This window comes from Manis pentadactyla, chromosome 3, assembly GCF_030020395.1.
Source record: "Manis pentadactyla isolate mManPen7 chromosome 3, mManPen7.hap1, whole genome shotgun sequence".
NCBI classification, from domain to species: Eukaryota; Metazoa; Chordata; class Mammalia; order Pholidota; family Manidae; genus Manis; species Manis pentadactyla.
This window is the reverse complement of record NC_080021.1, coordinates 91,493,179-91,519,408: the sequence shown is the minus strand read 5'-3', so window position 1 is coordinate 91,519,408 and position 26,230 is coordinate 91,493,179. Positions and strand designations below refer to the sequence as shown.

The 26,230-nt window shown below is 47.9% G+C and overlaps 2 protein-coding genes across 6 annotated transcripts in view; one reads left to right on the top strand and one right to left on the bottom strand.

The window, feature by feature from the left end:
* PITRM1 (pitrilysin metallopeptidase 1) overlaps positions 1-15,508 on the top strand; it is a 28,706-nt gene extending 13,198 nt beyond the window's left edge. For all 3 annotated transcript variants that reach the window (XM_036910819.2, XM_036910823.2, XM_036910839.2), the window contains 14 exons: positions 1,015-1,153; positions 5,106-5,222; positions 6,417-6,549; positions 7,679-7,799; positions 7,898-7,974; positions 8,201-8,366; positions 8,658-8,758; positions 10,150-10,270; positions 10,945-11,016; positions 11,621-11,733; positions 13,289-13,414; positions 14,359-14,504; positions 14,818-14,920; positions 14,995-15,508. In XM_036910819.2, the coding sequence (XP_036766714.2) occupies positions 1,015-1,153; positions 5,106-5,222; positions 6,417-6,549; positions 7,679-7,799; positions 7,898-7,974; positions 8,201-8,366; positions 8,658-8,758; positions 10,150-10,270; positions 10,945-11,016; positions 11,621-11,733; positions 13,289-13,414; positions 14,359-14,504; positions 14,818-14,920; positions 14,995-15,088 (1,629 nt within the window). In that variant the 3' untranslated portion in view covers positions 15,089-15,508. The remainder of the gene's footprint in view (positions 1-1,014; positions 1,154-5,105; positions 5,223-6,416; positions 6,550-7,678; positions 7,800-7,897; positions 7,975-8,200; positions 8,367-8,657; positions 8,759-10,149; positions 10,271-10,944; positions 11,017-11,620; positions 11,734-13,288; positions 13,415-14,358; positions 14,505-14,817; positions 14,921-14,994) is intronic.
* A 722-nt stretch (positions 15,509-16,230) lies between these two features.
* The window catches only part of PFKP (phosphofructokinase, platelet), a 47,110-nt gene continuing 37,110 nt past the window's right edge, over positions 16,231-26,230 (bottom strand). For 2 of the 3 annotated variants that reach the window (XM_036910854.2, XM_057498106.1), the window contains 6 exons: positions 22,605-22,769; positions 21,497-21,558; positions 21,022-21,133; positions 20,030-20,129; positions 16,898-17,000; positions 16,231-16,611 (listed from right to left, as the gene is read on the bottom strand). In XM_036910854.2, coding sequence (XP_036766749.1) covers positions 16,464-16,611; positions 16,898-17,000; positions 20,030-20,129; positions 21,022-21,133; positions 21,497-21,558; positions 22,605-22,769 — 690 coding nt within the window. In that variant the 3' untranslated portion in view covers positions 16,231-16,463. Of the gene's footprint in view, positions 16,612-16,897; positions 17,001-20,029; positions 20,130-21,021; positions 21,134-21,496; positions 21,559-22,604; positions 22,770-24,633; positions 24,787-26,230 lie in introns of all 3 variants that reach the window. The other variant, XM_057498107.1, reaches the window with a different exon arrangement.

The window sequence follows — 26,230 nt, the reverse complement described above, 5'->3', positions numbered from 1 at the left end:
ATGTTAACAAATTCTATTTTCCAGATTCTGATGCAAGTTGAGTTTTTCATATGAATATATACTTTTATATTTTCTATATGAATATATATACATATATGCATTAATAAAATCTGTATATATTTTTGTTAGTAGAAATATTATATAATACAAGAATAGTAAATGTATGCATGTTGTGGTTACTTTTATGAAGGATTCTTTTGATGCCCTCTCATTTGTTTGCATTCATATCCAGTCATTGGTGTGTGGTGTGGTTTCCCTGGTGGATGGTCATGAATGTGGTAGAGCCTGTTAAGGCCTTACCATGGGTTCAGACTGGTCTATAATGCAGGTTGACTCTGGTGTGTGGGGACCATTTTTGATTGTGGAAGGTGGTTTGGCCTCTCGACCTGCATCTCTGCCACTGTAGGTCACTTTGCATAAAGTTTCAGTTGTGCCTGACCTCTCCTACCTCTGTACAAGTGAGTGTGGGGGGCGGAGGGCTGTGGGTGTGTGGTGTTGAAATAAGGGAAGCACATTAAATCACCTAACACTTTTCCATTAGGTCAACACCTATTTTGTCCTCATAATTTACAAAATACTAAATGGAGAGTTTCATTCCAGCCTTTGTGAAGTTAATGGTATAATGAAGATGAGATAAAAATTAAATTATTTTATTCTTTGTTATCTTCTATTTAGACTAAAGTCAAAGATGATAATACTAAAACATGCAACAGTTTCCTTGTGTAAAGATTTGAATGTTGATACATTTACGGTTAACATAAAGGAGCCATAATAATAATCATCCTAAACGTAACAGCAATAGCCTAAATGAATTTCAGAGCAAGCATAGTTGTGAGAATTTTATAGGGCTTGTACACATTCTGCAAGATAGTCCTTTGAGGTGTGTTCTATTGTAATCATTTAAAATGAGAAAAGGACTGTAGGGCCAAGTGCCACTGGCGAAGGGAGGCTGGGTCAGCATGTTGGGCTTTAATAAACCAGTTTCAACTTGGCCCTTTTGTTGCTGTGTTGCAGAAGAATCAGCATAAATTGACTTTATCAATGAAGCCAGATGACAAGTATTCTGAAAAACAAACACAAATGGAAACAGAAAAACTGAAGCAGAAGGTCAGCTGTCTTTCCCCAAAGGACAAGAAGCAGATCTATGAAAAAGGTCAGGTGTTTGTATTTGGATCCCACCCCAACCCCACCCCAGGGACCCGCTCAGTGAGCAGGTAGTTGGAGGCAAGTATTAGTTCAACCAGCAGATGGTTATGGGGCACCTACGAAGTTCTGTGTTGGATGCATTGGGTTTAACCCTATAGGATTGACCCTGTTCTCAGGAATTCATCCTGAGCATAAGGAAAGGCAGGCATATTGGTAAAGAGGTGCAGTAGTCCCCTCCTCCACAGGTTCAGTTATCCCCATGTGCAGAGGTTCAGAAGCAGGTGCTCCTCCTCGGTGTCACCAGATCTCTGGCAGCCTAAAACTGCATCACATGCCATGTTCACATCGCTTTTATTACAATATATTGTTATAATTGTTCTAGTTTATGTTATTGTCATTAGTCCCTTGATGTGCCCAATTTATAAGTTAAACTTTATCAAAGTATATAGGAAAACTTATATAGGGTTTGTTATTACCTATGGTTTCAAGAACCCATTGGGGGTCTTGGAACATATCCTCCATGGGAAAGGGGTGGCTACTGTAGCTTTACAAAGTTTATTCATTTTACAAATTTTATAAATACTTTTTATGCACCAAGGGCTATAATATACCACTAAAATAAATGTATGTTGTGTTGCAATATGTAATTGCCAGATGAGCAGTGTAGACAGTGTAAGATGTGAGTTCAGAAGTGTCTGGTCTTGGTGAGGGATGAAGGCAGGGAGCACCACTCAGGTCCCTGTGGAGCAGGCATGGGTGGAGATAGAACAAATGGTTTATAGTTTCTTGGAGTGCTTAACACACATTGACTGTGAAACCCAGTGTCCTGCTCCTGAGTATTTGCCCAAAGAAATGAAAGCATACATCCACACAAAAGCTGAGAGTGCCCATGGCCATCAACATGGTATATCCACACAATGAAATGCTGCACAGCTCTGGAGAGAAACATGACTGTGGTACACTGGGTACTGACAAATTGCAGAAGCACCATGCAGAGACCAGCCACGCAAAAGAATGCCAGCTCGGGGGTCACTTATATGAAAGCCTGGAAGTGGCAAGCCTCTGTGACAGAAGGCAGGGGAGGCCAGGTGTGAGGGAGCCAGGAGGCACCTGTTGGGTGATGGAAGGTTCTGCACCATGACACAGTGGTTATAGCACTTGATGCATTTGTTGGAGCATATAGAATTTTATCTTTCAAGTTGTGAACTTTATCATAAGTAAACTATATGTTAATAAAGTCTTTTAAAGTATATATACAGCACTTGGATATTTATCCAGTTGACTGGGATCCTGTGAAGAATTACCAGGCTTGTCAGGAGATGAGTTTGACTTTAGGTGCAGAGTAAGTGATTACATTCTGGCCGGACTAAGCTTGAGGTGACTTAATCTAGTCAAGGCAATAAAGTCATGCCATCATGTTATCTGTTACTCCTTATCTGAATTCTTGTTTAGACTCAGGGCTATTTTAAGCTCTCCCATAAATTTAATGTGCTCATTGTGATTAATATAGTAACCACAAACTTGGGTTTTGTGAGGGCCAATTGACAAGTTCCGCCTTCATTTTTTTAATTTGGATATAAATTACTTACGACATGGCTGTCAGGTGTGCAACAGAATGAATCGCTATTTGCATATGTGGTGAGATGAACACAACAGTAGTCTAGTTCTAGATTAGTCTATATCTGTCACCACACAGTGACATTTTTTTTCTTGTGGTGAATATGTGTAAGATCTCTTAGCAAATTTCAAATTCACAAGAGCATCAACTACAGTCACCATGCTGTTTATCACAGCCCCAGGGCTTACTTAATTTATAACTCAAGTTTGTGCCTTTTGACCTCCTTCACTCAGTTCTCCCACCTCTGCGCCTGGCATCTACCAATCTGTTGTCCATGTCTATGAGCTTGGGTTTTTGTTTTTGTTTTTCAAATTCCACATATAAATGAGATCATACGGTATTTGCATTTCTCTTATTTCACTTAGCATAATGCCTTGGAGGTCCATCTGTGTTGTTGTGAATGGCCCAATTTCCTTCTTTTTTATGGCTGAGTAATATTCTTCTGTGTGTGGGTGTGCGTACATGCATTACATCATCTTTTATCCATTTATCCATCAAGAGATGCTTGTTGCTTCCATATCTTGGTTATTGTAAGTAATGCTGCATTGAACATAGGGGTGCTAGTGATTTTGTTTTCTTCGGGTAAATGCCCAGAAGTGGAATCATATGCTATTTTAATTTTTAGAGGAAGTTCTATTAAGTTTCCGTAGTGGCTGCACTATGTTTACATTCCCATCAATAGTGCACAAAGGTTCCCTTTCCCCACATTCTTGCCAACACTTGTTATTTCTAGTCTTTTGGATAGTGGCCATTCTGACTGGTGTGAGGTGACACCTCATTGTGGTTTTGATATGCATTTCCCTGATGATGAGTGATATGGAGCATCTTCTCATGTGCCTGCTGGCCATTGTATGTCTGTTTTGGGAAAGTGTCTTTTCAGGTCTTTTGCCCATGTGGTGATCAGATTGTTTCTTGCTATTCAGTTGCATGAGTTCTTTATATAGTTTGCTGTTAGCCTCTTACTGGATACATGATTTGCAAGGATTTTCTTCTATTCTGTAAGTTGTTGCCTTTTCGTTTTTTTGGTTTGCTTTGTAGTGCAGAAGCTCTTCCATTTTATGTAGTCCCACCGTCTTAAGTTTTGAGTTAAAACTCTTTGAAGAGTGGAAGCTCATTCCATGCCTAAGTAACAGAGTACACATTCTGTGAGTTATTAGAGTCCTGGACTGGCCGTGGACGTGTGCTCTGTTCTAAGAAAACCAGTGTGCTGCAGCCCCCGCCTGCATGTGGCTGCATGGAGGCCCCTGTTAGGGAAGTGGGTTTCATTGACAGACTACTGTGGAGTCGCGTCAGGTGAGACACACTGCCAGTATGCTTAGTGGCTCTCTCTGGCTGGATGTGAGTGTGGGCTTCTGTGTAAGTTAAGTCCAATCTGTAGGTAAACAGCAGTGAGAAGGTGGAAAGAAGAAATTGTCTAAGTTTTTAAAGACTTGAATCTCCCAATTGGGTGTCTGTGTGACATAATAAGTGTGAAGGACTATAGCTGCTGCCACAGGAGGACCAATCGTGGAAGGACAAGAAATGCTAGAGGTTTGTGCACTGTAGTGGTGAGCTCATCCTGAGGGGCAGCAGGGTGGTGGGGGTGCATCCTGGAGGACAAAGGGGTGGGCATTTGAGATATTGCTAGGCCAGACAGGCAAAGAGCAAGAGGTGGCTTTTTCAGGATAAGAACACATCTGAGGGTCTGGGGTCAGGTAATGACCAGGTAAGGGGGTGCTCAAAAATCCAGATGCATGAGGGTGATGCCGTGGGAGCCTGTGCCTTGGTGCAGGGGAGCGAGCTGGGGTCTGCCTCTGAGGGTCAGCTGGATGGCTGCTGGCTCTCAGGGTCAGGTGATGGACTTCAGGGAGTCAGACACAGAAGCCAGGCCAGCTCATCAGATGTGCTCGTGGTGAAATGGCACCCTTGTGTGTTTGTCGATGGAACTTTAAAGCGTGGTGTCTTCACACACATGTGCATTCAGTTCTTCTGAGCCTCCTGGCTCATCAGGTCAAGGAAGAGAAGGCCCAGAAAATGCATTTTCGTACCCATGACATTTATGTGATCACACAAGCATTTTGCCAAGATTAATGAAAATGAAATGAGAATAGACAAGTACAAAAGTTATAAATTTCAGTCCAATGAGAAATGGTTTGAAACCTCTGAAGTTCAGCCTGTCTAGTTTACAGTTTGGCAGGGGAATCAGCTTGAGCAAAGTTCCATCCCCTGCAAAATGATTCTTTTAAATCATGAAGAAAGGGCTAGGGCAGCGCAGTGTCAAGGAGGCTGTTTGTCAGAGGACTCAGGGCAGCTGGCACTGTTACATGGGACCTTCCAGTCACCATCCTAAATGTCCTTGTAGGTTTGGAATTACTGACTCAGCAAAGCAAATCTCAGGATGCCTCTTGTCTGCCCACACTGAAGGTGTCAGATATCGAGCCCACCCTCCCGGTCACAGAATTGGCAGTGGCCCTGACAGGTCAGTGTGAGCTGTCGCTGGGGATCCTGGCTGGTCGGGGGTTGAGGGGTCACTTCAGTGGCTGGAGAAGCAGAGCCACATACAGTTCTCAGGCACCACCTGAACACCATCCCCATCCAGCTCTTCCTGCCTGTCGATGGCCTCCCCCATCCAGACCTTGGACCTCTGTCTCTGTCTTGGAGGAGCCTCCGCTTGCTTTCCTTCCGGCAGGCGTGTCAGGTGTTGGGCCAGATTGCTGGGCTGGGGAAAGCACAGCTTTCATGGGAGGCAGGTTCTGGGCCATGCTGATTATCCAGCTCCTGGCTTTTGGCTATTGAAGTGGTGGTCTCGCAGAACCCGGTGCTGTAGGGCACTTAGGACAAGAGCTGCAGGCTGCCAGCACCTCTCCTCAGGGCACCGTCTCCCTCTGGTGTGACAGTGCCTGTCAGTGTTGACCTTCTTCCATGTGGGCAGGTGTGGCAGCACCAGCCTGTCTCAGGGGTGCTGACAGTGCTTAGCACCAGCAGGATTTCAGCCTGGAGCCGAGCTTCCCTTTGACAGCTCTCAGTGCCTCTTGCCCACCTTCTGCTCCAACAGGGCTTATCCAGCGTGTTTGCCATGCCTAGCTTCCAGCGTGTGCACATGTGTATGTACATGCAGTTTTTTTCTCCAGGACGAGACTTCTGGAAGGTGGGGTTTGTTTCCTGCTGCTCTTTAGCCCCCATAGTTGAGGTCTACTATGGAGTTTAAGTCTAATGAAGAGCATTAGGACAGGGGTGCCTTGGGCCCTCTGCCCAAATTCAGGGCACTAGCGTGAAGTAGGACACAGGACATATATCTGAGGAATTTGGGGCCACAGAGGCTATGGAGCACCAGGAGCCTGGCCACTAGGGTTTGGGGTGGTGGGTGAGGGGCTTTTGGGGTGTGTGAAATGAGTTCATGCTACAAAGACAGGAGCTGTGGAGAGAGGGGGCCGAGCTTGCCTGCCAGGCGGTCAGAGCCCAAACTGTGGAACAGAGCAATTACTGTAATGTCAAAGGCTTCCAGGTTTTCCCATGATGAGAGCACAGTGGGACAATTTGTCAATTTCAAACAAATAGTATTTCTTTGCTAATAATTTTAAACCTCCAACCTTGAAAAATCATAGCCAGAGTGATTATGTGATTCGAATTTATTGGTAAAAACTTGAAAACATTAATGCCCTTGTCCATGTAGCTGCAGACGTGCCGGTTCTGTACTGTGCCCAGCCCACCAACGGCGTGGTGTACTTCCGTGCCTTCGCGGGCCTCCACACCCTCCCTGAGGAGCTCCAGCCCTACGTGCCGCTCTTCTGCAGCGTCCTCACCAAGTACGGGGCTGGGGGTGGGGATGCATGCTGACGTAAAGTGGCATGTGCTGTATATTTTATCATTGGGCACTCCTGTATGTGTGTTGATTTTCTTTGATCACATTGGTAATCCCTTGTCATGGAGTCATTTTTCAAAACCTGCAGTGTTGGTACAGTGTATAAGTAAAATGTACAATATATTTTTGAGAATTTTTCTTAGGATCATCTTTCTTACTAAAATATAGTTTATGAGAATATTTATGAACCTAGAGTGTAAGGTAATACTTGGATACATCCACCTCAATAGCCCAGTTGAACACTGAGAAAGATGATTGTTTCTCACTGTAAAATAGAAGCAGTTAAATCTGACTCAGAGACCCTGGGTTCACCTTTGAAGCCGAGTTGTGTGCCCCCTCCACTGAGCGAAATTTGTAATCATCACTGTCCCCAGAGACACAGATGCACACCAACGCGTGTCCCTCTTCTCTGCTGAGGTGCCAAGCTGGAGGCTTCCTCTGCCATGTCCTGGGAAATGGAGGGGCTCCAAACACTGCACCTTCAGGTTGCCAGAGCCAGAGGACAGGTGCCCTGTGTCAGACCACAGGAAGAACACCTGTGACCTTTTCCCAGTTCTCCGCCCTTTCCTTGTCACTTCTGCTGCATGCCCTCTGTGGCACAGCAGTTTCAGGGAAAGCGTCACAGTCACCACTTGTCAGAGACTATTCTTCACCACATTAGGCTCAGTGAGAATGCTGCTTCCAAAAGCTTCATCAGCACTGAGATGACTTCAGCCTATGTGAGAAGCCCTGAGAGGCTTTTCTCCAGCCTTCCTCTGACACCAGTTTTTGAGCAGAGGGTGCTGTGACATGTTTGACTCCCATGTTTGAGCAGAGGGAGTCTCAGAATGTTTTGGGTGAAGGAGAGAGCAGGGAGCACCTGTAAGATGTGGACTAGCACTGCTCAGCTTTGCACTTCAGTGTAGTACAGCAGCTGCCTACAGCCTGGGGGCCCAAGGGCAGCTCCCAACGGAGAGCCGTGGGAGGTGGGGCGCTCATGCACAGGGGGTGCTGTGACATGGGAGGGAGCTGCATGGCTCTGTGGTTGTGGGATGGCACTGCATGGTGACTCAAGAACTGTCTGCGGCCAACAGGCTGGGCTGCGGTGCTCTGGACTACAGGGAGCAAGCCCAGCAGGTAGAGCTGAAGACCGGAGGGATGACGGCCTCCCCCCATGTGCTCCCTGACCACACCCACCTGGACACCTATGAGCAGGTAGCTGCTTCCACATCACAGCTGCGCGGGGGTTTCCCCCGTCTTTTCTTCCTTTTAAATTACATCACAATTAATTCATCTCTTTTTTCTTAATTTAGGGTGTGCTTTTTTCATCTTTTTGCCTTGATAGAAACTTACCAGACATGATGCACCTGTGGAGTGAAATATTTAACAAGTAACTATTTGTAAAGATGCCAATCTGGGGATGATTTAGAGGCCTGAGTCTGAAGTATTCTAAAGATTTTGAGGTTTACTCCTTTGTGGGTTGTTAATTTCTAAGCCTAATTTTACTTGTAATTCCTATGGACTTATATACTTTCTGAGGATGTTTATGCTGTCTGAAAACTTATTGCTATTTTCCATGATAGCAAAGTGGGTACAGGGTTGTCTCTTGCCCACAGCCCACACCTTGAAGAGGAAGAACACTTCAGAGTGTTAGTGAAGATGACTGCTCAGGAGCTGTCCAACGGAGTCCCCGACTCGGGACATCTCTACGCATCCATCAGAGCCAGTAGGACCCTGACCCCCGCAGGGGACCTACAGGAGACCTTCAGTGGGATAGATCAGGTGACCTGCTTGAGGGACAGTTGTTATTCTGGGCTGGCCAGGTCTTCCTGAGTTGGCAGCAAATTGTTTGTATCTCAGAAAGGCTAACTCTATAATTGACCAGATTGCATTGGGAAAACATTTTTTGACTCACCTTCCTCTTTCCACCCCTATCCCCAAGTGGGTCAGGTGTGTCCCACACACAAGCACGGAATTGGAGTTCCACATGAAGATGTCTGGTTTCTAGCTGGAGGGATGTCTGGGCCCCACTCTGCCCTGGGGTGCATCTATGTGCTGGTTCCTTTGGCTTAGGTGAGGTTGATGAAGAGGGTTGCAGAGATGGCAGACATCAAACCTGTCCTGAGAAAGCTCCCACGCATCAAGAAACATTTACTAAACTGTGATAATATGAGGTAGGAGCTCACGATTTGTGTCTAAATGAAGATCTTACGATTCATTCCATTTGATAAAATATAGTTTTTAGATGTTCTTCACTTGAAGTCATAGTTAGGTAACCTTATCTCCAAGTGAGAAAGATGTTTGCTATAGGTTACAGAGCTGATTTTGGACTTCAGATGTTCTAATATTAAGAAATACCTTATAGGAAAAAAGAGTATTTTAAGTTTCATAAATGTTGTGGTAGGTGAAAGCAGCTTATTTAATCTGGGCACTGCACAATAGGATTACTGCAGATGTTTATGTGGCTTCCAAAAATAAACATAGGTTCTATAAAGGAGCGATCAGTGAGGCCCGGGAAGGGCTGTCACCCAGTAAGGGCTGTCTTACACAAGCAAAAGTGAAAATAAAAAGTTTCTTGTAAGAATAATTACAAAACAGTTTGAGGAAAACATTTGACATTGTCACACACAGACATTTGGCCTAAGCCCTCATGTTTGTGAGCATGAACTGGTGCCTTTTCAGCATGTCCTGTCAGTGACATGGATTCAGAGTAGCCTGTGGTTCTGTGTAAAGGTCAGCACCTCCCTGTCAGTTCAGATTCTCCCAGACCATGGGTGGGTGGCAGGAGGGGGCCCTGAGGTCGGTGCCCACCAGCTCCTACATCCACTATGTCTAGAGCAGCTTAACCGCTTGGACCTTCTATTTCCTTCTCCGCAAACCTCTACCTGCAGAATCATGTCAAGGAATGAAAGACTACATGCAAACTAATTGTCCAGTGCTGGGATACAGTCAGCATTAATACAATGGCTACTACTGCTGATTTAACTCAAACAAATCAGGGTGTGAGACCAAAAGGGAAGAAGGTGCACTCTGCCAATGCAGTGTGTAGTTCAAGTTAATTTTCATATGATAGGATTACTTGTGATTCTGTAGAATTTTGAAGAGGTAGGTATTTTTTGAGATCATAATAATTCTTTGGCAACTTAAAATTTTTTACGTTAATGACCAGTTCATTTTCAAATTTTATTTTCTGGACAATAACTTAAGTTTTCAGTCTTCTGATAATGTAAGACTGAAGACCATTGCTGGCAAATCTTAATACTCTGAATTCTCCTTGCTCCTTCAGAGGAAAACTAATTTAGAGTCAGAAATGCTTTTTTTGCATCTTGATGGTTATTAGCTGCAACATATTGAATATGTGGAAAGAAAGCCTCTTTGAAACTCGAAAGCACCATCAGGAAGTACTGTCGCTGCCTTATTTCCATATTTGGCTACTGCCTTTTAACATTTTTGAGCATCATTTTATACAAAATTGTAGTTTTTATTTTTGTGTTATTTATATAAAATGCCAAACAGTATTTGTGTTATATTAATGGTTTTTCTACATGCATATAATTTTTAACAGATGTTCAGTGAATGCTACCCCTCAGCAGATGTCTCAGGCAGAAAAAGCGGTGGAGAAGTTCATTAGAAGCCTTGGTCGGAGCAAAAGCGATCAGAAGCCTATGTGCCCAAACGTGGTGGAGGTGAGGCAGCGGCCTGTAGCCGCTCACATTACATCAGCTCACTGGGTGTCCGGGAGGGTGTGGGTCCTGTGTGGGCAGGCCGAGCACACTGCCTGGTGCTGTTCTACTTAGGAAGTGTACTCAAACCCTGTAGTTTGGCCTTGATCCTGGGTCCCCTTATTGTCACTGGAGCCTTGCAGCCAATAGCATCCTAATGGGGAAAAACATGGTTTGGGGATATGCTAGTGTAGGGACATCTAGAAGCAGTGGCCTGATGAAGCCTGTTTCACTGCTGCTGGTGAGGCTTTTCATGACTCAGTGATGGGGACATTTCTCTAGAAAATGCTAATCAACTTGATTAACTTACAAAGTGGGCTTTAATCTAGCTCACAGGATCAGTAAAGAGATCTCGCCACCGAGGGTGGACAGTCTTTGCAGAGGGATTACTTCTGTCTTCTCTGTTATGTTCATGGTCCCTTGTCTTATAAGGCTTGGCCAACCTGTCAGTGTCTGTGGTCCCCCGGGAGTAGAGACCATATGAAGGTGGTGTTTCTACTCCTGGACCATCTGAAAATCCTCAAGACGGTTAAAACACTGAAGCACATGTGCCCTAACGTATGTTATAGGTACTCTCTTATTAATTTCAAGGGAACCTGGGGTTCTTCTCATTTCTCTTGGAAACATTTTATTTCCAGAAGCCTGTACCTCATGGATCCGGTGGGAGTGCATCCTTTGGTGGCTCCCAGTTCACAAGGAGGCTCGTCACAGTAAGTTAATGCAGTTAATTGGAAGTCCAGAACAAGTCATGCCAGCATGTCTGGGCAGTCCTGCATGCTTCCTGGGGGTTGGCCTGGATGGTGCTCAGTGCCTCAGCCCTTTGGGGATGTGGCCATTGGCCTTCTCTTATGCCCGGAGTGCAACATGTTCTCATGCTTGTAAAGATGCATTCCTCCATGTGGCCCTGTCCATGCAAGTTGCCTCTATTTTAACTTAACCAACTGCTGGACAAGTGTTCAGTGCCCTTGAGTGGGGCACTCTGGCCCTTGTGCTTACTTAGCTTTGGTCGTGATGGCATTTGGCTTGGTTTATCACGGGGTATGGTAATTTAGTGGTTCTGGAGAAAAATGAAAGATGAGGTTACGCAGTCATTTACCGAAGTGAATGGCATTAGAGGAGATGCCTCTAACTGGATAGCTGCATTTTTAAGGCCTTGCATTGTTTCAGTTATAAAGTGACAAGTGTGAAATGACATCATTGGCAGTTCTTTGTTCCTAAGTGAGAACATAGCTGGCAATGCCACGGGAGCGAGTTGCGGGTGCATGAGCAGCTGCACGTGGGCAGTCGTGGTAGCAGCTGTGCTTTGCCCCACAGGATCCCACCTTCAAGCCCTGCCAGATGAAGACGCACTTCCTGCTTCCCTTCCCTGTGAACTATGTTGGCGAATGCGTTAGAACCGCCCCTTACACAGACCTGGATCATGCCAGGTACAAGGTGGGGGAACAGTGGTTCCGAGGAGGGGGCGGGAATGTCTGCACTGAGAGGCTGGGAGCTGGAGGACTGTCTGCGGTGGGCACGTGGAGGCCCAGACTGCAACGTGGCTGCTTGCAGGTTCAAGAGAAAATTTCTATCCAGAAAATGTAATGATGGTATTGTGCAGATAATTTGCCAGTTTTTTTCCTTCCTTCCTTACAGGAAATATGCTTTGTGTGCCAGGCCATCAATAATAGTGATAGGTATTTCTACTATTGAATAGAAATATTCTATTTCTATTAATATTCGGTGCATGTGGGAGGCACTGCATGTTCCGTTCTGGACCATGGCAGTGTAGCAGCTGTTGCAATAAGGGAACTGTTTGGTTTCCAGTGCATGTGGAGTATTGTTTCTGCTGTACTGCACTCTGTTAAGTGTGCAGCTGTGTTCTGTCTTAAAAACAATGGGCATAACTTTAAAACACTTTATGACTGGAAAATGCTGACCATCATCTGAGCTTGAAGTGAGCAGTAATTACTGATTACATGCTCACCATAACCAATGTAATAAAGTCTGAAATAGTGTGAGAATTATCAGAATGTAGCACAGATTTGGACTGAGCAGGTGCTGTTGGAAAATGGCACCAGATATGCTAAACGCAGGACTGCCAAACCTGCGCTTGGTACAAAGGTAGTGTCTGCACAGCACAGCGAAATGTGCACCTGTAGTGTAGAACACCCCTATGCAGTGGGATGACAGGTTTTTTCCCTATTTTTTTGGAATTTTGTTTTCCAACAGTCAGTGTGCTCCTTATGTATAGAGAAGTTTCTAAAGAAAAATACATGCATGATGTAAATCTCCAATCTCTGTGCAACCCTGCAGAGCCATCGACACAGGTCTGGCACTGCTGCCCTGGTGTTCCTGAGCCCCCTGGGTGGGGGGCTCCGCCAGCACCGTCTTTGGGAACACCTCCTGTTCACTCCTTCATCCATCTGTGCCTGGATTCACCTCCTCACCTGTTTTAGAAGAGACAGTAGGGAAGGAGACCAAGCCCATGCCTTTCTGTGGACAGACGGCCCCACTGTACTGTGAAGAGCTTTCCAGAACCATTGTGTTTTCTTCTAGAGCATGAACTGCTAGCATTCATAACGGAAGGCAGTGGAAACATGGATCACTGATAGACATTCCCAGTTGGGTGTGTGCTTTCTCAGGGACACCTGTAGAAATCTTGAGTCTCCTGTGTGTGGGCTCACTGGTGAGGAGCGTTAAGCAAGTGATTCCTGCATTTGCCTGCACCATAAAGATAGCCAGATTTTAAATGCTGCAAATGTACTGTAACATGCTGAGCAAGAAGGGCTGGGAGTTTGCAGGAGTGTTGTAGCCCCCTTCCCCCAATCCTCAACACTGTTGGAAAGTTTGTCTGACTCACGGTTTTCTCCTAGTTTCTGTTGTTCTTATTCATTGAGGAGAGACTGTATAATTATGCACTTGCCATCTTTTGGGGTTATATATAATACCTCCCTGTCAGCTGTATGGTTTTTAACATACATTTTGAATCATTCATTTCAGTCTTAAGATACTTGCACGTTTGATGACTGCTAAATTCTTACACACGGAAATTCGAGAAAAAGGTGGTGCTTACGGTGGAGGGGCTAAACTCAGCCGTGATGGAATATTCACACTTTACTCGTACAGGTGAGTGCCCCCTGCAAGCATGCCTGTGGAGGCAGCACCCGCCCTTAACCTGCTCATCAGCTGAGTGCTGTTACTTGTCCATAGAGTGGAGTGGACATGCAGAAAAGGAGGATGGTTCCTTTTCTCACTCTAGCACTTAACCACACCTTATCCTTTGGGGGAACTGGGACACATTTTGACTTAATTAAACACTCAGATCACCAGACTCCAAACTCCAGGGTTTGAGTAAGATGTAACCTGAGTGCTTTCTGGGCCCCATGTGGGCCTTGGCCTCTCAGTTCTTCATGCATGGGCCACACTTGCCCTTTTATTTAAAGTAATTCTTCATTTTCTGGGTGCCCTGCTGCCTGCAGACCCATATTCTAGTATTTATGGAAAAGATGGACTGTTAGCTGCTGCTCTGACACACATCTGCCCAAACCCTGTAACACTTTCTGGGTGTGTGTGTGCACGGCGAGGATGGGAAAGCAAACGGGCTGCCCATGACATCTGCTGCCAGACGCTGTAGGACTGCATCTCTACGGGATGCGGGGCTGCGGGGTTCTCGCAGTGACGAGGGGCAAGTAGCTGATTCTGGGAGCATCTCACGTTTGTGCTGTGTTTTCCTGAGTTCTTCCACACAGGTTTCCTGTTACTGCCATTCATCCCCATACCTCCATCGCCTGGCTTCCTCTCCTAGGGAACTCACAGTGGGCGTGTTTCATAATGTGGTGATGAGGTCAGGCAGACAGACCTGTCTCCAGGGGAAGGGAGGGTATGTTGGATGGGCTGTGTGGCCAGAGTTAAATTGCCACAGGATTTGACTTTTGTTCTTGGGCTGTTTGGATTAAGCCTTAAAGTAGAGCCATTAATGACCAGAAAATGTTGGGTGATGGATTAAGGCTATGATTGTCACTTATCTTTGTTGGTAAACTTGTGGCTGTCTAACCCTTTGGGTTTCCTAGGGATCCACATTCAACAGAAACGTTGCAGTCTTTTGTGAAGGCTGCTGAATGGGCCAAGTCAGGGAGATTCATGCAGCAGGACGTAGATGAAGCAAAGCTTTCTGTGTTCTCCTCTGTAGATGCTCCTGTGGCCCCTTCAGACAAAGGTATGTAAATTATACCATACACCACAGGAAGTGGTGTCTCCGGACAGCAAGAGCACAGCTGGTGCTGCTCAGCACCTGCCCCTTGTGGAGGGTGGAGTGTCATCAGGAGTGTGGGTGACCTCAGGCCCAGGGGTTAATCAGTGCCCCAGGGAGGAGGCCATTTTGATGTGGCCCTTAGAGGGACTTTGTCCTTGTCCCTAAGGTGGGGCACTCCATGGAGGGTCAGCAGTATGACCTTGCAGCAGCCTGTGAGGTGGCTGCTGTGCACTGCTCTCTCTGCCCCAAGTGACTGTTCAACTGTGCTCACTTCCAGGGCTGGACCACTTCCTGTACGGCCTCTCTGATGAGATGAAGCAGGCACACAGGGCACAGCTCTTCGCTGTCCACAGGGACAGTCTCATCGACGTGAGCAACAAGTAAGTACAGAGAGGTCTCTGTGACCCTAGGGTTCCGCACGTGGTAACAGCCCTGACCCCTGCCTGCCTTCCAGGTACCTTGGCATTGGGAAGAGCACACACGGGTTGGCTCTGCTTGGACCAGAGAATGTGAAAATTGCTAAGGACCCGTCTTGGATCATAAGATAACAAGGAATTCTGTCTGCTTGGGAACACAGCTAAACCTGCAGGCATGTGTGACTTAAAAAGTAAGCCTGAGCTGAATTTAGTTTGAAATGTCAGATAAGTTTTTCCCAAAAATCATGATCCTGTATCATTCTTAAAATTTTGCTAAAGGTATTGCCTGACAAGTCAATCCAAAAGTCTTAAGTCTTCCAGAAGGAGGTAGAGTGATTGTGAAGAAATTGATGTGATCATGAGTGAAATGCCAGAGGTGAACAAATGATGATTTTAAGACTTCATATGATATATGAATGTTTACTTTACCTCATTAACCTTTGAACATTTAAAAAACTTAAAGGGCAACTCTAAATTATGCTTTAGTTATTATTTTAAATGACGTTTTGCTAAAGTAGCTTCATTAACAAATGAGTGAAACGAATACACAAGCATCTGACAAGCCTTGACTTACAAAGAAGTGCAGTGACACCAAGGGCTGCGGGGACTTCATGTGTTGGGTGGGTGAGCCTTGCTGGCACCGGGGCCTGCCTGTGCCACCTGATCTCAGCTCCTAGACAGAAGTCATGGTCCCCTACTCTCTAAGGCCCCTTCTCCCGCTCTACGGGTTATAGGCTAGTCCTTTCTTATCTCAGGCTTGAAGGCAGAATTTAGAGGAAAGTCAGATTCTCTTTTCACTTCAGACACCGAATGACACATCTGTTCTCAGTGAATGAAGCAGGGTTGTCCTCATCCCTCTGGGATGACTGCCATGGCATCACCCAGAAGGTTCTGACACAGGTCCTGCCAGGGCTATGACTTGCCTGGTTTGCAGGAACACCCTGGTGGCATCAGTGAGGAGCTATGATTGAAATCAAGAGCACAAGCTACCTTGCCCTCCAGGCACGCATTTGTGTCTAACCCTACACCTGTCACTCCTGAGGGAACTTGTGCAGCAGCAGGACTCAAGCCACCCTGCCACGGTCCTGGTCCTGAGCCTTCTCCACGGTGCTGCATTACACGTCTGCCTGGTGTCAAAGCATTGTTTTTCCTCCTAGATGGCTTTGCTTGTATGTGGCCTAGCTCTCCCTATAAAAATATTTTGCCAATACTTGCCAATAAGTAGCCGCCCACAGGTCCTGAGGTTTAAATGCCTGCCTCAGAAAAGAAACTGGTTGGAGTTTTAGCTAAATGTTTAATCCACTGGATGCACACATTTTAAAGAGGGAGACAGCAGACTCTTGCTGGAGTCTTGGGATCCAGTGGGGTGAGGACACAGGTCGATGCCCTGGGACTAGGTATTAAGGGCAACAAAACTCTCATAAAGTGCTCATGAATAACTTAAATGTGACAAAACAGCAGTAAACAGGAAGGCGGGGCATCACTGGCTGGCAGTGCGGGCCAAGGTCTAGATGGCAGCAGGCTCTTCTTGGCCCTGGAGGTGCACGTGCTCCAGCTGGCTCGAGTCGGAGACCTCGTAGCTGGCCTTGTACTTGGCCAGGATCTTCATGAGGGGCCGCAGCTTCAGCCACCACTGCTCTTTGGGAATTCTGTGCCTGCAAGCAGAAGGGCAGTGAACACCCCAGATGCTACAGCAGCCTGGGGGGCGTGCAGGGGTCTGGGTGGTTGCCTTAGTTTAGACGCCAAAGCAGTTTTCATGGGCCAGATGAAGCCATTATACCCAGCATCAGTCTTGTGGTTTTTCTAACTTGGCTTCCTTAAAATACTGAAATGCAGTAACTTGGGATGATGAGTTCCTCAGTGACCACGGCCGCAGGCCTTCACCCTGCCCTTCCCTCCCTCTGCCAGCCTAAGGCTGAGCTGTTGTGCGCAGGTACTTACTCGAAGTCTGTCTGCTTCATCAGCTCTGCCACAGGTTGGAAAAGAATGTTTCTTTTGCTTATTCCCAGCACACAAATGGAATCATCAGTCATAAACCTTTTTCCTAATACAGAAAAAGATGTAAGAATGAGTCATCAGTCATGTTGAATAGGCAGATCCATGGCAGATGAGGGAGGGGAGGCTGCTGACACCGGGGACAGAATCCCACCTGGTGCCCCACAGCCCCAGGTGTTGGCCAGTGTCTGCTTTCTCTGGGTCTGCTAGGCCCCATGAGTCAGTCCCCTTTAAGACCAGGAAGAGCAGGCTCCTTGAGTCACCATGGTGGGGCCCTTCCCCCTCATTCCAAAGTGGCTGCTCACCAGCACTCAGCAGCCATGCACCCCACAGAGTGAGGAACTTTCTTGAATGAGTTTTAAGTTTACATTTTCTAAATACTGGAATAGTAAAATTGGCTTAAATTGCAGAAAGACAGACTTCAGTTAAATATTAGCAAGAGCCTTTTGCTCAGGAGTGCATCTACTGTGAAGGCTAGAAGTTGGATAAGCATTCTTCCAGGAGCTGGGAAAATAGTCCCGAATTGGAAAAAAGATAAAAGCAGAAATTAATGTAGAAAACAAAAGAATGAAAGCAAAAGTCAGTTATTTGAAGAACAAAATTTAGTGGAAGCTATTTATGTCACCATTTTGTGAGCCAAACACTAGCACTAAAGCTGAAAAACACACCAATGTGGTAAGATTGGTCAAGAATGTGGGGGACGTGCAGGTGTCAGCTCACCTGACAGCCCTCTGGAGTCCAGCGGGCTGCAGGACGCACAATGACAGCTGTCCTGTGCGCTGTTTGGAAGTGTAGATAAATTGGAAATTCAGAGAAAAATATAACTTCAGCCATTCTGCAGCCAAACTATAAACAGCCATTCTTGCAGAGGGGCTGCAGGCCACAATGGGGGAGTCCTAATATCCAGAGAGGAATGCAAAAACCCCAGCTCACAAATGGTTTCTGACTTTGAGAAACTAGAAAAAGCTCACCCCTGGACAAGTGGGGGACTGGGGGCGAGGCCAGGCGAGTAGGGCAGGGAGGAAGCACAGACCGTGAAATGCCAGTCATGGAGCATCAGAGCACACGGGCTGCCTGGCCATCCAGAGGAGTGAGCTAATTAGGCCACTTAACTCTCACAAAGACCTGCGTTCCAATTTCTTCTCACTAAGAAACCTCAAGAGGATTTTTGCTTTTCTGAGAAAAGCGATCAGCGTTCTTCAGTTCTGTCTGGGCACTGCCTTGACTGACCGTGCATTCTTTAGCAAGACGGGCCCTGTGGTACTGGAAAGCCTAAGGTGATTTGCTTCGGGTCTGGGAACACTTAGAATTTTTCCCATGTAAGTTAATAGTGATTGCTTCTTCCCTTTACACCATTTCAGTTTACAGAAGGGTTTGATAGGAGCCCCCTTTAGATAGGGGAGAGCCTGCAATAATCCTTTTGTGAAAATGAAGGTGATGGGTCACAGAGCATCAAGGATCCAAGGCTTGTCAAAGACTTAATGACAAGGAAATTTCTGAGAATTCTTCGTCATGAGACACTGAAAGCATTCCCTATTTCCATTAGGGTCGAGTCCAGGATAGCAGTTCTGCCATCACTGCATTTATTCAGGATTTCTCTGCAGTAAAACACCCACAAAAAGTACCAAGGGAAAGTATAAAGGTCATACGCAGATGGTGATGTGAAGAGATGAAAACACAAAATGCATCTATAATTACTAGAATGAAGAGTGTGTAGAAAGTTGCTGATTGCAAAATCATAATATTTTACACAAATAATACCTATTACAGCAATAGATGAAAAATTTAATATCATTTATAATGATAAATTCTTTTTAAAATCAAGAGATCAAGAATAAACTTACCAAAAGATGCAGGGTTTTTATGTTAAAGCACTGTTTAATAAGATACTGAAAGGTCTAAATATATGGGAAGGGATACAATGTCCATGAACTAAAAATGCAGTATTAAAAATGCCAATTCTTCCTCCAAATGCTTTATTGACTAAAATCCAACCCTTCTTAGTGGACCTTGACAATCTATTTCTTTGACAGCACAGAAGACCAAGAATTGCCAAAGCTGGAAGGTGGCCCAACTAGAAGGACTTGTCCTACCAAATTGTCACTAATTGTTCATAAAACTGGGACATTGTCAAGGCTCAGTAACTGAATGCCAAGAAATGAACCAAATAACCCAGGAATATCCCCAAATTTATAGATTATGATGGAGATTATACTGCAGAATGGCAGAATACCAATGAAATTAGACCTTAAAATTCCTATTAATTTTGGTGAATCAAAGAACTAAATGTAAAAGGAGAGTATTTTAGTAATAAAAGCTCAAACCATAAAGGAAAAGGTTAGTAAATTTACTACATTAAAAATAAGAGTGCCTCACTGAAAGACACTCAGCAGAAATGATTAGGGATGTCACAGAAGGGAGACAGATACTGCCACATGTGATAGGATATAAAATACAAAGTTCCTATAGAATATAAAGTGTGAAAAGTTCCTATAAAATAATATTAGAACATTTCCAAGAGCTACAAAATGATATAAAAACAAATCAAGATAAATATAACTAGCCAACAGAAAAATAGGCAAAATTCTTCTAAGAGGTCACAGAAGAAACAAGGGAATGATTATCTGAGTCCTGAGGTTGCTTCTGGCAGAGGGAGCAGCCAGGACAGGAAGACACACTGGGCTTGGGAGGCAGGTACGCAGGTACTCCCAGCCCTGAAGTCCTGAGTGAATCTTAGGCCAGTTCACAGTGTCCCATGGAGCCAAAGAAAGAAATAAGGAAGAAATACATCTGAGGGTCTTGCTTATGGAGCCCAAGGTGTGCACAGCTATTTGCTGTTCATTAAAACGAGAATGTTACTAAATTACTTGAATGCCTCCCATTGCTAAAAAGCAGGAGTAAATAAAGCTTTTCATTTTGTCAATTGCATTTACACCTAATTATAACCTTGAAAGTCATAAACTGCCACCACACCACAGCGTCTAGTATAACAAATTTGCCTCACGCAACCCGGCTAAGTCTCCATAGTCGAGGAGCCAGGCTTCCCTGCCACGCCCCCACCGCTCCCACTGCTGGTACCTTTCCCCTGAGATTGCTTCAGCTTCTTGCTGATCCACTCCATGGCTTTGGCAGATATTTTGGTTCCAAAGTTTCTATCAAACGGAGAAGGCGCCCCACCCTGTTGGCAGTTAGAGTCACATGACACGTTAACTAGTCCCTTACTGGCTGTTTTAAATCAATAGAAATTTAAATGACTGATAAAATTCACACATTTTTAAGAGACTCAAATTTGTATAGAGTTGGGACCAAACAAAAAACAAAGCCCTCTAACTCCTGCGGGCAGAGCTCAGCCTGTTGGGCAAGGCTTGTGGTGCTTTCCCTGTAAGATGAGGCGTTTCACCAACCAGACTAGTCAGCTATAACCTCTTCATTACCTTAGGATGTCTATAAGGACTTCTTAACCTTATTTTGGGATGGGGAGGGGGCACAGTTCCCTTTAATAACCTGATCAACTGTGGGCTTGCTTTCAGAAGTATATGCACATGCCTACCATTTATTACATAATTTCAGGAGATTCAGGACCCTTTTAAATGAATTAATGGGGTCCATTTAAAGGTTTCCTTGATACAAGGTTGGAGAGGTGGGGACAAGGACAGGCGTAGTCAGGAGCTCAGGTGTTTACTCCACACCTCCTCCTCCAGTTCCGCCATCCGGCACACTTGAAAATCAAATCCTGATTCTGTGCAATTAACATTATTTGCTTCATACTCCAATTAAAGTTCTTAAAGCCCAACAGTGAATGAAGTACTTAATTTGAGTTAGTTATTCTAATTTACTGGTGTCACTAATGATGTGAAAGTCGGCAGCTTTCCAACACCCAACTATCCAAATACCACAACCAACAAAGAATTTCTGAAGCTGGTGATACTTGGTGTGACTTAAGTGGAACCATAACACAGTCTGGATGTTTTTGATTGTCTTGGAATATCCATATGGATTAGCTTTTCCAAAAGGCTAAGGTAAGGCGTGCTGCCCCGAGACTCACCACAGGGCAGTGCATCATCCCTTACCTGTTGCATGTGGCCCAGCACATTCTTCCGGCAGTCGAACACCCCTCGGCCCTCCTCTGAGTAGAGCTGGTAGATGAAGTCAGTGGTGTAGTTCTCGTTGCAGCTCTCATTCCTGAAACAAAGGTGGGCTCAGGGCTGCTGGCTGGGTGTGGCAGGGGATGAGCTGTGGGGTCTGGCTATGGCTTGGGGAGCCCTCCAACCCAGCCACATGCCCCTCAGCTTTACAAATAAATGCCATTAATTAAAGGAATAATTAAAGACTTAGCTAAAGTAATAGTATGGAGACTCCTTTTTTAAAGAAATAAACTGCCAAGCAAGAACAAATTGTTTGGCTGAGCCCTTCAGTTGAATGCCTGCAGGTTTCTGACAGGTGGCCAGTCACCCTGCTGTACCGATTCAGTGTCAGAGTCCATAGCAAAGAAGGACCCTCAGGTTTTATACCCAGACAGCCTCCTGAGATGAGAGCTCCCCGTACCTGAGCACAAGCCCCCTCTGGATGGTGGTCTTCATCTTTTCTGTCAGGTGCTCCACGTTGGCCTAGGAGAGTGCTCTGTTAGCCATTCAACACTTACCTAGCGCCTACTGTGTGCCAGGTGCTGACTGCTGCAAGTCACAGCAGTGTCCTCACTCTATGCCCCAGTAGGGGATGCACCAGCCAGGACAATGCAGTGCAGGTGACACACCTGTTGCACCCATGGGTCATCGGCACCGTGTTATGACCCTAGGGCCAACAGCTTCTTTATTGGGCGGGTTCAGTGGGACTTGTAGCTTCCTCGAGAAATGCTTTCCAAAATAAGTAGGTCTTGGCGCTGGCTCACCAGCTGCACTGGCCTGAGCTGTACATACCCACTGAGTTCCTCATCTTCCAGATGCTTCTGTCAGGCAGACAACTGTCACCTGACCCCACACATCTGTAGTTGCATGTCTGGAGTTGCCTAATGGGCATTGCAGGCCCAGTGGAGCTTCCAGAGGACTCTGTGCCCAGGTTTTGGCAAGGGAGATGCTACATGAGAAGGATGCACAGACTGCCTGGATCTGTGGCTTCCCCAAAGGTAAACCTGTTACCAGAAGCCTCTCCCAGAACCGGCAGAAGGCCAGCCCCATGCTGTTTGTAATCAGCAATGCCTGCCTGAGACAGCCAGTCCACACCCGCTTTGCTGTGTCCCTGCTAGAGTGACCAGCTGGTGGCGCAGCATGCTCACAGACTGGCGTTGCTCTGGACAGACTGCGGGCATCTCAAGCCTGGGCTGACAGGCCTGGCAGCTGCCTGAGTGCCAAATCCCATGAACACGGATGCATCCTCCCTGCATGGCCGCTGCCTGCCTAAGGAAACCACCAGCCACTTGGCAGATGCTAGTTTAAGAGGCAGGATGGACCAGCAAGTGGAGGGGAATGAGGCGCTGGCCTGTGTCCATGCTCCATGGATAGAGGGTACCCTGTCTACCAAGTGCATAGGCCCGGGGAAGAGGGGGTCTCCATATGTGCATGGGCCTGGCACTTTGTTGGTGCCCCGCCACTGGGCAGTGAGACAGGTGGCAGCTCTGAGCGAGCTCTAGGGTGAGATGCCCCCCAGGCCCACATACCTGCAGGTCTCTGATGTCAAAGGGCTCTTCAAAGATGTAGGCAGCATCAGCTCCAGCGGCAAGCCCCCCCATGTTGGCCAGGTAGCCACAATAGCCCCCCATGGTCTCGATGATGAACACACGGCGCTTGGTCCCACTGGCTGACTGCTTGATGCGGTCGCATGTCTGGTCAGAGAGAACAGAGGTCATTCCCAGGCAGGGCCAGCAGAGGGCCGAGAGCCTACCTCCACAGGGTGGGCAGGAGGGCAGCTCAGCCTGCCTGCTGCAGCCCCTGCTATCCATGGCTCACCAGCAGGAATTTGTTTTCTTCTGAAAAGTACCTGGGTGTTGGTCATCCTCAGTCTATCCTAAATGTCCCATTGCATCAGGCACCCCTACTCACCCCTCAGTGGGTCTCTTGGGAGCCAGCTGCCACTGGCCCCCTGGGGGACACAAGCTTGGATAGAACAAGAAACCTAACCTTCCTACTCCCAGCCCTGGTCCAGGCTGATGAACGCCCTCTGGGACCAACCCTGCCCCTGCCCAGGTTCTGCCCCAGCACACTCAGCCTGACCAGGCCCTGCAGTCCCACCTATGCTTCTGGCCTACATTGGTCTCCACTCCTGGCTGTCTTGCTCCCAGGAAGTGCCAGTCCCCTTCTCAGCATGGCTTCCACACATACAGCACTGGGGCAGGGGCCTGGGTGGCCCCCACCGACATTACAGGCCTAATGCCTAGGACCTGCCAACGTCACTTATGTGGTACTTTAATTGAGGCTCTTGAGAAGGTATATTGCCCTTGATCACCTGGCAGAGCCAAAATGTCATCAGAGCATCCTTGTAAGAGGGAGAGGGGCTTTGACCCAATGACAGAGGCCACATAGCACCAGAGCAAGATGCCACCCACAGGCTTTGAAATGAGGAAGGCACCAGGCAGCACATGCATGGAGGGCGGCTCCAGGAGCTGGAGACCAAGAGGGAGGGTGGGCCTGCCAACCACAACTGCCATCAAAGAAGCTGATCTCAGACCTGTGGCCTCCAGGACAGAGTAAGCGTGTGTCTTCCAAGGCCCCAAGTTAGCAGTGATTTGTCACAGTGGTAAAGGACACTAACATGGGCCTCTGTCTGCCTCCCTACGCCTGGCCTGGCATGTCCTTTCCTGGGGAAAATGTCTAATCTGCAGATCAGATAGTGCCCTCCACTGGGGTTCAGCTAATTGCACAGCCTGCCTTGTACTTAACATGCACAGAACCAGACACCCTGAGGGCGAGTGCGGGGCCCTTGGAGCCTCTGACCTGGGACTGAGCCCCAGGGAGGTCTCAGGCAGCTCAGGAAGAACAAGCCCACCCTCCAGCAGCAAATGCAGTGAGGGATGAGCTGGGCCACAGCCAGGAAAGCCCACAACAACCAGCCTGGCCCCACGCTGCCACCTCGTAGGGACTGGGGTGCTGCACCAGGGGAACACCTGCCTGGCAGTGAGTGCTCTGCTCATGGGCCAGGTCCCGGCAGTGGGATGGAGCATGGCATGTGCCATGCAGCCTCTTTGCCCTTCCCCCAGGCCCATGGCAGCAGGCCACTGGGGCCATCATAAGTCAAGCATCACCCTGAACAACTACACAGGTCAGACAGGTTGGCCCAGGTGGCTACAGGACCCTCATGGTAGAGGAGTTGCTGGGAGCCCCTGAACAACAGGATTCAGCTGCGCAGGCTTCTGGGTCACAGGGAGGGACACGTGTCCCAGGTATAGACAGCCCGGCTCCCTTCTGACAGCCCGGCTCCCTTCTGGGACGTTCCCTCCCACCCCAGCTGGCAGCAGCATGTCTCTGGCTTCTTGCCAGCATGGTACCGACCAGCAATGCTCCTCCCAAGCCCCCACTCTCCCCGAGCCCTGCAAACACACTCCACCAGAGTTCGCAGAGGGAGTACAGCCTACAGCAGGGACAGATGGCCTGTTGTGCAGTGCAGAAGATAAGATCCCACCATCCACAAGGGAGAGGCACATAGTCCTCATTCTGAGTGCGGGCAGGCTGGCAGGGCCCAGCGGCTCTTACCTCCACAGTCATGCTCAGGACAGTGACTGAGCCCATGCTCAGCTCCGTGCCTGGGATGTTGTTGCTAATGGTGGCAGGCAGGATGCAAATGGGGACACAAAACTCCTGGTAGGTGTTGCGTGCCTCAGCGAATATGAACGAGCCCTCAGAAGCCTGGAGCAGCGGTGCTGTTGGTCAGTAGGTGGCCTGCCACCTGACCCACATCACCAGGTGGGACACAGTGGGGAAGGCGACAGGCCTGGGGCCAGCGGCCCTGCCAGCTTTTTGTGCTGGTTAGCGTGCCTCGGGGCATCCAGTTAGCCTGATGTGCGGGATGGTGAGCTCCAACTATGCAGAGCCCAGAGTCAGCAGGCCTGGGGGCACCAGGTTAGCCCTGGTTGAGGGATGGAGAGGGACTCTGACTGGGCAGGCCTGCAGGGAGGGATCCCTGCCAGCACACAAGTGGGCCATGAGCAGGTGGGCAGCAAAGCACAGGGATGGCCTGGTGTCAGTGGGAACAAAGAGCCACTCAGTTGGCATCTCAGAGCAGGTGAGGGAAGCTAGTTTGGTGATGACTTTCTCCACTAAGTGGGGCACAGGGCCTTGCCCACTAGGATGCGTCCAATGGCCTGTGTCCCTGTGCAGGCACCACACCTGGCAGACTGGAGGGAGGCTTGCAGCCAGAACTCGGGTACCTGTCGGGTGCCTCTGCTCTGCCAGGGCACTGCCCCACGGCCCTCTTGGGGTCATCCTCAGGGCAGCCCACAGGAGCCAGAGCCCCAAGGGGCTTTGGAACAGATTCCCAGGTGAAGCTCTTTGGCTCTGAGATCACAAGAGCGAGCTGTCCCCATGTGCTGGCAGAGGCGGGGATCAACTGCCTCAGTGTCAGCACGTTAGGGGGCACAGGCCCCTTATCCACATCCCCAACCCATGGGTCCCAACCAGGCATGCTGATGACCATCAGCGGCAAGCGGATGCTGTGCAGGAGGAGGGCTCCAACGAGGGCCTGTGGGCAGGCCGGGTTCAGGGCAGTGGCCTGGGACATGAAGGTGGTGGGCCTGCCGCCTTAGTACAGGGCAGCTGGCAGGATGGTGGGGCCACTCACTGCAGCCCACCCATGCAGACCCTGCCTTTAGGGCCCAGTCCACCTCAGAGCTACCTCGGAGCCCCCAGGATGCCTGCCGGCCGAGCTCACAGGGTGGGCTTGCGGTACCACTGTTAGGAGAGGCCCACTGTCCCCCATGCTGCTCCAGCAGGAACGCTGAGAGCTGCAGCATCAGAAGGGCTGTGCCTGGTGCCATGGGCCCCTGAGATGCCAGGAGGGCGTCAGTGCCTCCCCATCTGCTGGCAGCTCTGTAACTCCCAGGCCCTCCACAGGGTCCCACGCTCTGCTTCCATGCACCGCAGCTGGCCGGGGCCTGCCCTGAAGCGCTCCTGAACCCAGTATCCTTGCCAAGCTCTGTGCTTCTGACTGGCCACACCAGGAGAAGAACAGGAGGAGTAAGGCAATGAGTCAGGCGTCCTGTTTCTCTAACAGAATTCAAGGTGCCAGCAGGGCTGTGGCCACAAATGAAAAAGCATTCTGAGGCAGTGTGGCGCCTGGCCCTCTTCAGTGTGG